Source organism: Rhamphochromis sp. 'chilingali' (genome assembly GCF_963969265.1).
Source record: "Rhamphochromis sp. 'chilingali' genome assembly, chromosome: 10".
Classification (NCBI taxonomy): domain Eukaryota; kingdom Metazoa; phylum Chordata; class Actinopteri; order Cichliformes; family Cichlidae; genus Rhamphochromis; species Rhamphochromis sp. 'chilingali'.
Genome location: NC_137937.1, coordinates 8648034 through 8660646, shown reverse-complemented (window position 1 = coordinate 8660646; position 12613 = coordinate 8648034). Strand labels below are relative to the sequence as shown.

Genomic DNA, 12613 nt, shown 5'->3' with positions numbered 1-12613 from the left:
ATCAATCTCTGATAGACACCTATACTACCACCCCTCCTCCCTGCAGACCACACATTTGAATGTCAGGCAACCAATATTCTCCATTAGATTACACTGGCCTAAGCCACTGATGGGTATGGAACAGTGAACATCAATTCAATTTCTGTTGGGTGCAGCGGTAACTTTGGTTGACGACTGTGGCCATCTCAGACAGCCTCGCTACAGGCATCCACATGACCGTTCCTAACACTTCTGGGTTAGTGCATGTGATAGCCATGGCGCTGACAGGTGATTCATCCTCAGTGCATCCGTGAAGAGTCCCATTAGGGGCCTACACTCTACCCCACAGCACCTCCAAGGCCTAGGGAGCCGGTCTAGCCCCACCCGTTGTCATGGCATTGGAAAGGTGCGAGACAAAACACCAGGTCTACATTCAGCAGGTCATTAATCCTATTTAAATAGGCCAGTTCTCCTTACAGCCTGCCTGCTGTGCCCTCGACCAGCCAAAATCACTCCTTTCCATTTTCTATTGAAATGTAGAACACCTTCTTCCACATCTCTTTCCCGCAGTTTCTTTTGAAGGAAGTTGTTGAGGCATTTTATACAGGCCTGCTTGTTAAAGTTTTACAATCCTTTTTATAAACATGGCAAGAAATTAAATGCTTCCTTGAGGATGGAAAGACCTTACAAAGTTTTTGTTTAATTGTATCTTAATAGCATTTTCATGCCCAATAATTACTAGCAAGAATTTTTTTTAAAGAAGTTCTTAAATGCTTTCGGATGGCTCTCTGCTATCAGAGTGCAGAATGAGTCTTTGGACCTGAACCTGTCTCTGTGCATTACTTCTCCTTCTGAGTGATTTTTAATCAGAAGCCCAATTCCAAACCTATCCCTCAAGGTATTCAACCTGAGGTACATTTCATTAACTTCTCTCATCTCACCACTGCCATTCCATTTTAACTGCGCCATTCTTAAAGATGCACACTCAAGCGATAATCAGATCATTCTCCACTCGACCGGAGGGGAGAAAATTTAGCAGTGATCGAATGTCAGCTGCAGAGGGGTAATGTCCACCAGAGTGCGGCTCTGACCAAGAGCCAGAATATCAGCAGAGCTGCCTGTGGGTTCACTTGAAATGAAAAATGCGTCTTTTTTTTTTATCAATTTCTTTGGGAACATCATCTTTAGTGGCAATTACCAGGTAATGTTACCTGCATCATATGTGCTGGTGCTTTGTCATCTGGAATGCAGGCACTAGAGTGGTGAATGATAAAGTATGTTAAATCTGCAATGATATTAATACAGTATACTGCAGTGGTTTCCACATGGTACACAGAGGCACACTGCTGTGCTGTGAGCAGAACTGTAAATGGTAAATGTACTGGTTCTTATATAGCGCTTTTCTACTCTATCTGAGCACTCAAAGAGCTGCTGAGGATTTTGTAACAATATATTATTTTGATATAGTTTTGTAATATTTACTTCATGAACATGGTTCATGCTTTTGCCACATGGTGAGGAGAGTATGACACCATACTCAAACTGTGGAGGGAAAACTATAATTTTCTTGTATTTAACAAAACATAACAAACCAACAGTGCAGACAACCCATTAGACCTTGTTTTTTGGTAATGGAAATGCCAAATTTTAGATGGAAAAAATGGTTGATGGTGTTTTTTGTTTTGTTTTTCTTGTTTTTTTGTTATGTCAGTCCTACACTCGCTTTCTGGCTCTCTTTTTGGACTTCATTGTTTCAGTTTTTTCAGCTGACTTTCTCCTGCTTTTTGATTTTTGTTTGTTGTTTCCCCCCTTAGCAGTGCAGGCTTCTCTTTAACAACAACCTGTTTCCTTATAAAGACAAATAGAGACATGGCAGTATGCACATTGTAGGTGTAGCAACCACAAGCTGTTGATACAGAAACTGATTCACTAACATATTCTAACACTAACAGAACTGACCACGTTTCACAAAAACAGTGGTAATTTTTCAAGTGAACACATCTTTGCTCAGGGTACAGGGTACTCGGGTTACCCTTCCTGCCATCATCTTAAAAGGGATTTATATGTTCTCCTGGAATTAAACCAGCAACCTTTTAACTGTGACAGGAAAAAATAAGGGATAAAGTTTTGAAAGAATAAGTGAAAAAGCAACACACACTCCAAGATGCTCATCACAAATCACATACCAGGTAATTAATGACTTCCCTAAAAATAAAACAACATTAGCCTCCTGCTTTGCACCCCTCGCCTGGCAACAGCTGGGCAGCAAGGACTCAATGACTTCACTGTTATCTTGGCTGGCTCATCGAGGGGCACAGCACGTCTGCCAAATCGATGCGGCGTGCTCCTTGCTCTGTTTGGCAGCGTCGTCAAATCTAATGGTCACAGATGAAGACGCCTCCCTCTCACCTCCCTCAGTAGGCTGCTGCTGGGTTCATGCTGGGAGATGAAGGACTCCCCTCATTTACAGAGCGGTCACATAGATCCTCGTGGCCCTCCCTCCTGTCCTTCAGGAGGACAACTGGGTGTCCAGAGGAGCTGACTCCAGCAGATGGATTATGGAGATCAAGCTGTGGGTGTGCTTGGTAATTAAATCTAACGCTCTGACCGTGGCTCAGAGCCCTGGACCTTCTGTCCAGGTTGTGCTCCCTTACCTCTGATGTAGCGGCTGCCTGCCCGGGCATGTTGTTTTAATTGCTGCTGGAATTTCATTGGTCAGCTGCAAGAATTTTCGAGCGATGTGGCCTTTAAACCTGAACTGACCTGGATCAGTGCTATCTGGGGACATCCAGATATTTGTATTAATTTTAAATATTAACGCTGATTTTAATATTTTGTTCTTTTTTTTTTGGTGAAATGACAACTCAGTTGAATGTAATCTGCTGCACTGTGCTGCAGACAGAGAGCCTGGATAATATTTAATTTAAGTAAGATGTTTTTCAGCTTTTAAACATCTTTGAATTTCTTCTTCTTCTTTTTTTTTCTTTCCTAAATCAAGGCATTAAAAAATACCAGAATCGTACAATCTTGACCTTTTTTAGTTGTATCTGGGACAACAGTGAATTTCATTATCCCATGTGAGTGCTGTTTAGGTAGGGCTTTGATTCATTAGTTAAATGAGTTCCCTGCCTAATACAGGTCCCTTGTGAGCAGGGCTTCTAGGTGACTTGTGTGCTGTCTTTCCATCTCTGTAGGAAACCCGTTGCTTCTCAACTCCTCCATGCAGCCAGACTTAACAGTGGGCCGGACATACAGCACTCCCCTCTGCTTCCAGGACAGCACAGATAAAGAGCTCTTTGACCCCCTGCCAGACATCAAGGTCAAAGTTCAGAGCTCCTTTATGGTTTCACTAGGTGTGGCCGAGAGGGCGGAGTTCCACGCCAAAGCCCCAGCCGAGACCTTCCCGCGAGATCTGAGCCGGGACTATTGCAGCACCATGGACAGAAGGAAGAAGGGCCTGCTTACCCTCAATGGGCCCTTCAGCTCCTGCAAAGAGCCGCTGAGGACCACCGGTGTGTTTGGTCACCATGGAGGGAGGCTGGTTGTGCCAAACACAGGTGAGCTTTACAGAAAAGTTGCTGGACTATCATGCAAAACCATAACCATAATTTTCCACCAATTTTCTTGCTTTAGTTTTTTTTTACTTCCTCTTATCTGTGCGTCTTGAAAGCATAGTATTTCTTTGTTGCAGTTCATTAAGACAAACAGCAGAGTGATTCTCTAGAAGGTGGGCAGGACTGCTTAGAAACAGGTCCCTATCAGTAATCAGCAACCATTTTAGCTTTCTTTTAAAACAGAAAATTATTACTGTCTTAACCAAAGTATATTCAGGGACCACCATATCAATGTATCATGAAAAAGAAAAAATGCTAGTGTGACACAGCAGATGCAATAGTAAAAGTATAACAAACCATCGATTGAATCAGAAACTATAAAGCAGGATTTATAGGTTACTGCTGATTGAACTTGAAGTTAAAGACCTCTTAGAATGCTGTATTTCTTGTTGTACGAAGCAGCTAGGGTGTTTCTCAGAGGTCAGCGGCTCACAGAGGGGAAATAAAAGATGCGATGTGTCTGTCAGTTTAGTGTGAAGGATTAATCTCTTGCCCTGACAGTAAAAGTGACTCAGCATTTGTCTGGGGCTTCCCAAATATGCATCACATGTTCTCAAGCCGAGATAAAGAAGTGCACACATAATGCAGATGCTAATGCCAAGTTCAGACTACACAGTGGAAGCTGAGAAGATGTAGAGCAGTGGGTCCAAAAATAAGCATAGGGCCCTGGGATACATTTTATCCCATGTAGCAACAACCACCGAAGCCACGTCTTAGACACCTTGTGACATTCTAACAAAAAGACAAGCCCGCCAGAACTGATATTTTTAACTTCTCTCGACCTCCTATGACAATCTCCACAATTTGTTTTGTGACGTTGACTAATAGGAGCAGAGAGCTTTCTGGCTTGCATGGCAAAAGAAAGAATCCAGAGAACAGGCAGCCCATACTGTTCCAACTGAAAGGTCCACAGTCACAGACCAGCCACTAGCATACACACGAATTTATGCGCAAGAATAGATTCTACATTTTGCTTTGGGTAGCTGGTTGCTGGCCCATCCCTACTTGTGAAAGACTCTAAGCTCTGACCAGTTGAGGTCTGTCGTGTCGCTCTGACTCAAGTCACTGCAAGATCAGACAGAAATAGCTTGAATAGCTTAAAAGACCAACTCACTCCTAAACTCCAGGCACCCCAGAATATTAAGCTTATTTTTGCATTTCTTCAGAGTATTGTTTCAGAGAAATACATTGAGGAGTTAAAGTTTTTGTTGTCTAAGGATAACTTGTTTCCATTATCCATCTTTTAAACTTTTTTATGCTACAGTCACACTGGAAAAGAAAATTGTTGGCGACTGCAATGAACAAGTGACCTCTCACAGTCAATTGTTTCAAAGCGACTCTGGTGCGTCCAGACAGCAATAAAACAGCAATAAGGCGGAGTCAGTCTGATGGCAGACTGAGAGCAGATTTGTGACTGAATGGGGTCAAGCTGGCAATTACATGCAATCTGTCTGTGATAATATGGCAATTAACTGTGATAAATGGGCAAAAATCACCAATCTGTTGCCATCTACTTATGACGAAGTTCGCATTAAACTTCTGAAGTCAGAGTCAGCAGGAGGAGTGGAAGACTTAATTCTGGGGATGCTGGTTTTGGGTTGCTGATGTTTCCTTTACCAGTGTGCTAACCCTAACCTCAATCCTACCCAATGCTCTGGGAGAGCAGCACCAACCACTACTATACAATCAGTTGGCAAGCTGTTGACTTAAGTCCTCTGTTGCAAAAAGACATGTCGCAGCCAAATTGCACTCATTGGCGCAGATGGACTCAGATTGATTGATGTGTGTTCGCAATCCGTCTGCATTTATAAGTTACACAAGATTATATGCAAACCTTTGCCAGTCTTTGTCCAAGAGAGATTGCATTCAAGTTGCCCCATGATAGTTTGGAGACAGGTTGCCTCCCACCAGCTGATGTGTACAATCACCTTGAGACTGAAAGGAATCCCTGCAACTACTTGTAGCTGGTTCCTGAATGTGAAGAAATTAATTGTAATCACTGGGCAACCATCAATTTGTCCTAGCTGCAAACAGGTTGCTGTTCTATTCTGGTGTAACAAAGCCAGGAGTGGTCACATGAATCTAGGATTTCTAGCTATGATCATGTTCAGATTAAAAAGGGGACAAATATGGACTGGCAGCAGTCGCAGAATTTAAATGAAAAAACAAACAAACTATAACATATGAAAAATCCACCGAAGGTAAAAACATATAATACAAGCTGAAATCAACACAGCTGCTGTAGCCAAAGCAGCAGCCCGTGAGTGTGCATGGTAAGAAAAAGCATTGTACAATATGCATAGAATTATAAAGCACTGTATGAGTGCACTGGAAAAAGTGCTATAAATAAAGTCCATTTAAAGCCCGGAGGCAAGGCTGGCAGAAATGCTGACTGTGTCACTTAACAGGCTTATCAGCATCAGTGCCCCATCATTACATCAAGAGAAGATGTAGCTGTTGTTTGGTATTTGTGTTAAATTAATGTCTTTCTTTAATGTATTGCTCCTGTGGCAACCCTGGCAGTACTAACATGAGAGCAAGCAAACAGCAAATATAAAATCATTCAAACTACTAAAAAGGTTTGCTTGCAAATTTTATAAAAGGTCAGCAATTGCAAGGCTTAGTTGCCCAGCCATTCATATGTTAGCCTGTCTGTGTTCCCCCGTGGGAACTATCCCACCACCATGACACTGAAAACCTATAGCAAAACCTGAAGCCACGTTGGTCACTAAAAGCCCTTCTGTGAATTATTTATTTACCCTCAAACTCATTAATTTTCAACTGACTGCTTTTGTAGAATACTTTGAGTATAAAACTTAATCAATTTATAAGCGAAATTAAATGCAGGACTTGTGCTCTACCTACAGCTATACCTATAAAGAAACATGCTATATACACACAGATTTACAAATAGATGTTTCCTGAATCGATGTTGGATGTATATATATAAAGTCATCAGTTGGAAAGGACAAATAAAATGATAATGTAAATCACCTTGTCAAAGTTTGTTCTAAACAAATGGCACATATCATTACTATATGACAACTAGTGCATGAACACACTCCTTAGACCCTGTAAGCTGTTGCTAAGATCCATCTGTGCTGTTGCCAAGGCAGGTAGCTGTTTGTTATTCCTCCACGTCATTGCGAGCTCTCTCAGGCAAACGGGGGTCACGCTGTCATCGTGTCCTGCCAACACAAATGGCTGGAGGAGTCTGCGTGAACTGTGCCAACCACTTCACTTACAGCCCTCTTCTGTGGTCCTCCCATATACACGGTGGTGTTCTTCAGCCTGCATGGAGAGGTGAAGTGAAATCAGCCTCCCACGGTCGTCTTTCAGGCTGAAGGTCTGTGTGGAGAAGTCTTTGCTATCAAGAGCAGAACTCGCACGGTGTGTCTGCAGGGACTGCTGTTCATTAGACTGAACAGGCAGCCATACGCAGCACTTCACTGCAGATTACTGGAGTTCTCCAGTCACCTTAGTGATACAAACCAAAATAGCAACGTTCCTTACATCTGTTCAGCCATTTTTAAGGAGTGGATTCACACTACATCTCCCACACAAAATCAGGGGACTTGCAGCTTTGAAGACTTAATTAAAATTTCATTAGAAATGAAAGACCGTGCAGCTGATTCTGTCTTTGAAAACAATGTCCTAAATTACTCTGGATAATTCACAAACCCCACTTTCAGCATTTTCAGTAGCTGTACCTATTTTCTACCAAAGAAATAAATCCTTTCACAGTGGCCATGAAGCTTAAGGAAGCACTCTTAATCACTTTAAAGGTACTTTTGATTGTTTAAACTTTCTAAATGAACAAAAACTATGAGTCTCAGAATTATTTGAGATAGTGTTAGAATCTTTTTAAATTCTCTAAACACTTCATTTTCAAATAATTTTACTTTTCTGCCATTGATTTCATGGTTAGCGGTCTAAAATGGTCTTGAAGAAACTCACTGACAACAATACAATTACAAACAACATGAAATACAACTTGCTCTGCAGGAGACATTCTTTCTATTGAAATATTGTGAATCCCAGTGCTGAATAATCCCATAGAATTCCCTGGAAAGAGGGATCATCCCTTTATAGTAGACATCTACCTGCCTGTGGTCTACCTAGCCTGTGGCCTCTCAATTAAATGCATCCAGAATACCTGAGAACTTCACTGCAAGTGTATACGAACACTAGATGATTCATACCGTGCCCAAACACATTAGACCCCCCCACACTCCAGTACGTGTGACTAGTGTGATCATTCCGTGCTGTGCCACGATGCAGTTAAGTGAACTGGGATCTGGTGAACATGGGTGTGGTTCAGTTGTACTGTGTTATGTAATCAATGTCTGCACCACATCACAGAACTCCAGTCATCCTCATCTACATCTGCCTCTGTAAAAGTCACATTAAGTAATTTACAAACATCTGAGCAGATCGCGTCTCACTGCTTCCCTAATTAAGTCATAAAAATCACAAACCTGGTGCTCTGCAAGATCATGTTTCAAGGGTGCAAATGTGTCTGAGAGAGAGAGAAAGAACGCATAAGAGGGATGAGTTGAGATGCTGAGACAAAGTGAAGTGCACTTGGGCCATGAAATGGCCGTGGAGGAGGTGTGAGTAGGTACACTGTTCCAAAAAATAGTAATGTCAAAGTATCTTACTGTATATTTTACAGTTTTGTACTGTCTTTCTAGAATATCATTAAATTTACATAAGTAGACTGTGATTTTACATGTCAAAAGTAATATGCATATTTAGATTTTGTAAAAATACATCCAGAAATGTATCATAATTTCACAAAAATTTGTCTGTTATGTGAGAGAATGATCTGTTAAATTCAAATGTAATACTATGGAAAAATATGTAAAATGATCAAAAATTAATGAGAATAATCAATCATTAAAGGAGTATCTGAATTATAATTTTGCTGAAAATTTCATGTCATCTAGGTCTGATTCAATAATTCAGAGGTAACAAGTGAAAATATAATTAATAGGAATAAAAACTAAAAAAAAACATATAAAACATTGCATGGCCACGCTGTGCTAATTATATATTTTTAAAAATAAATGTAGAGGTAGGAATTGCAATTAATATAAATCTCAAAGTATTCACAACATTCTTGAACAGAAATAGGCCTCTGCACCTGGGGTGAGGGTGTGACCATGAAAACAATGTGACATGGATGTTGGATGTTTGGACGCATAATAACATGACGCTAAGCATCGGCCAATGAATGTGAACTAACAACAACAAGGTCGCGGGTATGGCTGCACTGTAGGAAAAAATCCTAATATAAAAGTATTTTACTGCATTTTACAGTAATGTTCTGTTCTTCTAGAATATCATTAAAATTACGTAAATAGACTTTGACTTCACATTTCAAATGTTAATTAACGTTAAATCACTGTAATGTAATACAACATAATTTTCATGATTATTAAATGTATCTGTCTGTACATATGCATATTTAGATTGTTAAAATACATTCACAAATGTATCATGATTTCACAAATATCTGTCTGTTATTTGAAAGATTGAACTGTTGAATTCAAATGTAATGCTATGGAAAAGCATACAACATGATCCCTATAAGCTTGTGTTACATCACATAAGTATTATTATCATTGCTATTTAGGGCGATCGTGGCTCAAGAGTTGGCAGTTTGCATGTGATCAGAAGGTTGCCGGTTCGAGCCCCGGCTCGGACACTCTCGGTATTGTGTCCGTGGTCAAGACTCTCCGCCTACTGGTGATAGCCAGAGGGGCCGATGCTGCGATATGGCAGCCTCGCCAGCCTGTCTCAGAGCATGCAATCCATTATTATTTAAACCAACTGTTAACTGTATATTTCTGTACATTTATGTATTATGATTCATATTGCAACATTCAGTGACCTTGTTTATAGGTCATTTCATTGTTTGATCACGTTAAAATGTTCCTAATTTAATGTCTAAAAGCACTTGGAAAAGGCAGAATCCCATGTAAAATTTGCGCAACAAACTCTATTTTCATTACTGAAAATAACTGTATTTTCATGAGAAAGTTATTTTCTGTTATTTTACGGTAGTATTTTGGCGCCCCAGCTGCCGGAATATTACTGTTTTTTTAGGATTTTTTTTTTCCTATTTATAGATAATTTCATTGTTTAATCACATTAACATGTTCCTAATTTAATGTTTAAAATCACTTGAAAAGGCAATGTAAATTTACAGGGTTTTTTTTAAGATGTTTTTTTTAAGAGTGTACAATGGTGCACAGTGCGAGGTAAGCATGCCTAGCATCGGTATCCCCTAAGACTCAGCTCCTTTTTAAACAATGTCCAAATCACTACAGACACAGAACCAACCCACCTGTCACTCTGCCGTCATCCATTTGTCATGAGCAAGACGTTGAGAAACTCAGACTACCTATGAAGGAGCCAGTTTGTCTCAACCATACACAAAATGAATTTCACAGTATAGTAAAAAAAAACAACTGCTTTTCAGTGTTTCCACAGTGCAGAGCTTTCACTTTTAATGGCCATTGTTGGCAAGTGAGGTTTTTTTATTTTTGTTTAACTGAGTGATCAGAACCCTTACAGCAAGGGGTTTAACTACTCAAGAAAGACAGTTGCAATTGACTCTTCCTACCAATTTCTTTGTCGCCACCAGCGCAAGCTCCCCAACATGTGAAACACAGCTTTATTAAAAACAGACAAACTCTAAAGAATGCCCAACATGACCAAGTTATTACAAATACACACTTTCCATAAAGCTTCCAAAACCCTTTATCTGTCATCTCCCTCGCTGCTCCTCTGAACCTTTTATTTGTAAAGCAGGGCCTTTATATGCTCTCTACACTTCAGAGTGAATGCTCTGCCATTCACTCTGCAGCAGATGAATAGTGTGAAGCAACAGAGGACGGACAGTGTTGATCTTTTGACATGCTGTGAAAAAAATCCACTTGCTTCTTCAAAGCTGTTGTGTAGCTGACTGGGAGATCAGAGTGAAAAGAAAGAAATGTTTACAGCTTAACTTAAATCACATATTGATTCAGTTGCTTATTTTCTGTAGCCATTTGTGTATATTCAGGCTGATCAGCTAAGCTCTTAGACTACTAAAACCTAAGGGGAAAAAATAACAGTGTTACTCAGATTATGTAGGAATAACAACCTCCTACACATTTTACTGAAAAACGTCAGTTTTGTTTACCGAGAAACAGGTTTTACTCATTGTGACCCACTGGCCACTCATCTTCATATTTTCCCCACAATTCCTAGATCTTTCCTAACAAAGGATGTTTACCTCTTTAGGCGCTTTTTAACATTTCTGTTCTTCCCTTAATATTCAGTGCATATGTGGATATTTTCATGATTCACCGACAAAAATAAATAGCAATATATTTTGCAAATGTTATTCTGTGCATGGTCATTATGGCACATGAGTTATATCAAGCAATGCTTGAGCTACCAGATAAAAAAAAGCATGTGGTTAGACCATATTTTTGCTGAACATCTTAAACATGCCAGTAATAAGCTGGCATCCATTTCTTTCCATCTGTTTTACTGGTTGCATGATCCATGGCTTGTTGCCAGACCCAGTGTTATCTGTTCTGTTAGTGCCGATCATTAAGGATTAGGCTAGGAAAGTCAGCAGTCTTGATAACTACAGACCAACACTATTAGCGAAGACAACGTCAAAAGTTTTAGAAAGAAACTGGCTCCATAGATTACATATGTTCATTAACTTCACTGATAATCACTTTGACTTCAAACTCAAGCATGGTGCTGATTTTTGTATATATTCTTTGAAATAAACTTTAAACCAATGTAGAAGACAGAATTCATCACTTTTTATCAATGCCTCCAAAGCATTTAGGTGTGTAATTTATAAAGTTACTTGTTAAGTTCAGTCAAGGAGGGGTGCCAAATACATCATGAAATTTCTGGTTTAACTGTTAAAGACAAGCAGACATTGCAAGCTGTTGCATTTCTGCCCTGGTTGGAGTTAGTGATGGTGTTAGACAAGGAGGAATTTTGTCCCCAATTCTTGTCAATGTTTATGTTGATGATTTGTCAAAGAAATTAAGAGCCTATATGGGATGCATGGTATTTTATTGATCCATTTTATGTATATAGATGATCTTGTTGTCTTTAGTCTTAGCAGTGCTGGTCTCCAGCGGCTCTTTCACATACGTTCTCCTTACTGTATGACGTTTAACATGATATCAGATACAATGTCTGTAAAAGAGCACTGACGATTTGCAGAAGCAAGTAAGGACAACTATCAAAGATTTCCAGAGTTGAAATTGTCAGATAATCATTTTACTGTCTGTAACAAGTTCAGATATCTTGGACGTCTCACATCAAATGTCAGATGATAATGGAAATGTTGGATGAAGTGTGCATACATCTTAGGTAAATTTAATGCATGTGTCGATAGATAGACCATTTCTTCATTTAGAACATAATGTACACCTCTGTATATGAAAGACCTTTGGACAAATTATAGGAAAACAAGTTTATGGAAACTTCATGTAGCTTTTATTGAGGCTTTGAGGTTATTACTGAATACACTGAGATGGCTCAGTGCAAGTGAGATGTTTGTAACTGCTGGAGCCACTACATTTAAAGTTTTATTAACACATCTCATTGATAAATATATTTGCATGCACATGAAGCAGATACAAGGTTTAGCACCGCACGTTATCACTCTTCATTGTGGAGACACTGGTATAGGTGCAGAAAGGTGTATTTTTATTTGTTTTTCTCTTGTTTTTGTGTTACTGTATGTGATTTGTTTTGTTTCTATGGACATAAAGATTGACTGAATAAAAATTGATTGATAGTCATGAAATTATGTTGCAGCCAAGTGCTGCTGATCATATACACTTGATTAGCTTTATCATCAGCAAGACTGAGCTCCTTTATATAGGCAGTAGTTTTTTGGTCTGGTGCATGTTAACACATCGTGGACGTTCCAGCAAATTATCCTAAGGTCAGAAAAGCAGGAAAATCCAAGCTGATGGGTTTTCACAATG

General features: G+C 39.6%; 1 protein-coding gene across 1 annotated transcript in view; it reads left to right on the top strand.

Annotated features, from left to right (window-relative positions):
* The window catches only part of unc5db (unc-5 netrin receptor Db), a 298720-nt gene that overhangs the window by 213365 nt on the left and 72742 nt on the right, over window positions 1-12613 (top strand). The window contains exon 10 of the mRNA XM_080894516.1: window positions 3174-3536. Coding sequence (XP_080750642.1) covers window positions 3174-3536 — 363 coding nt within the window. The remainder of the gene's footprint in view (window positions 1-3173; window positions 3537-12613) is intronic.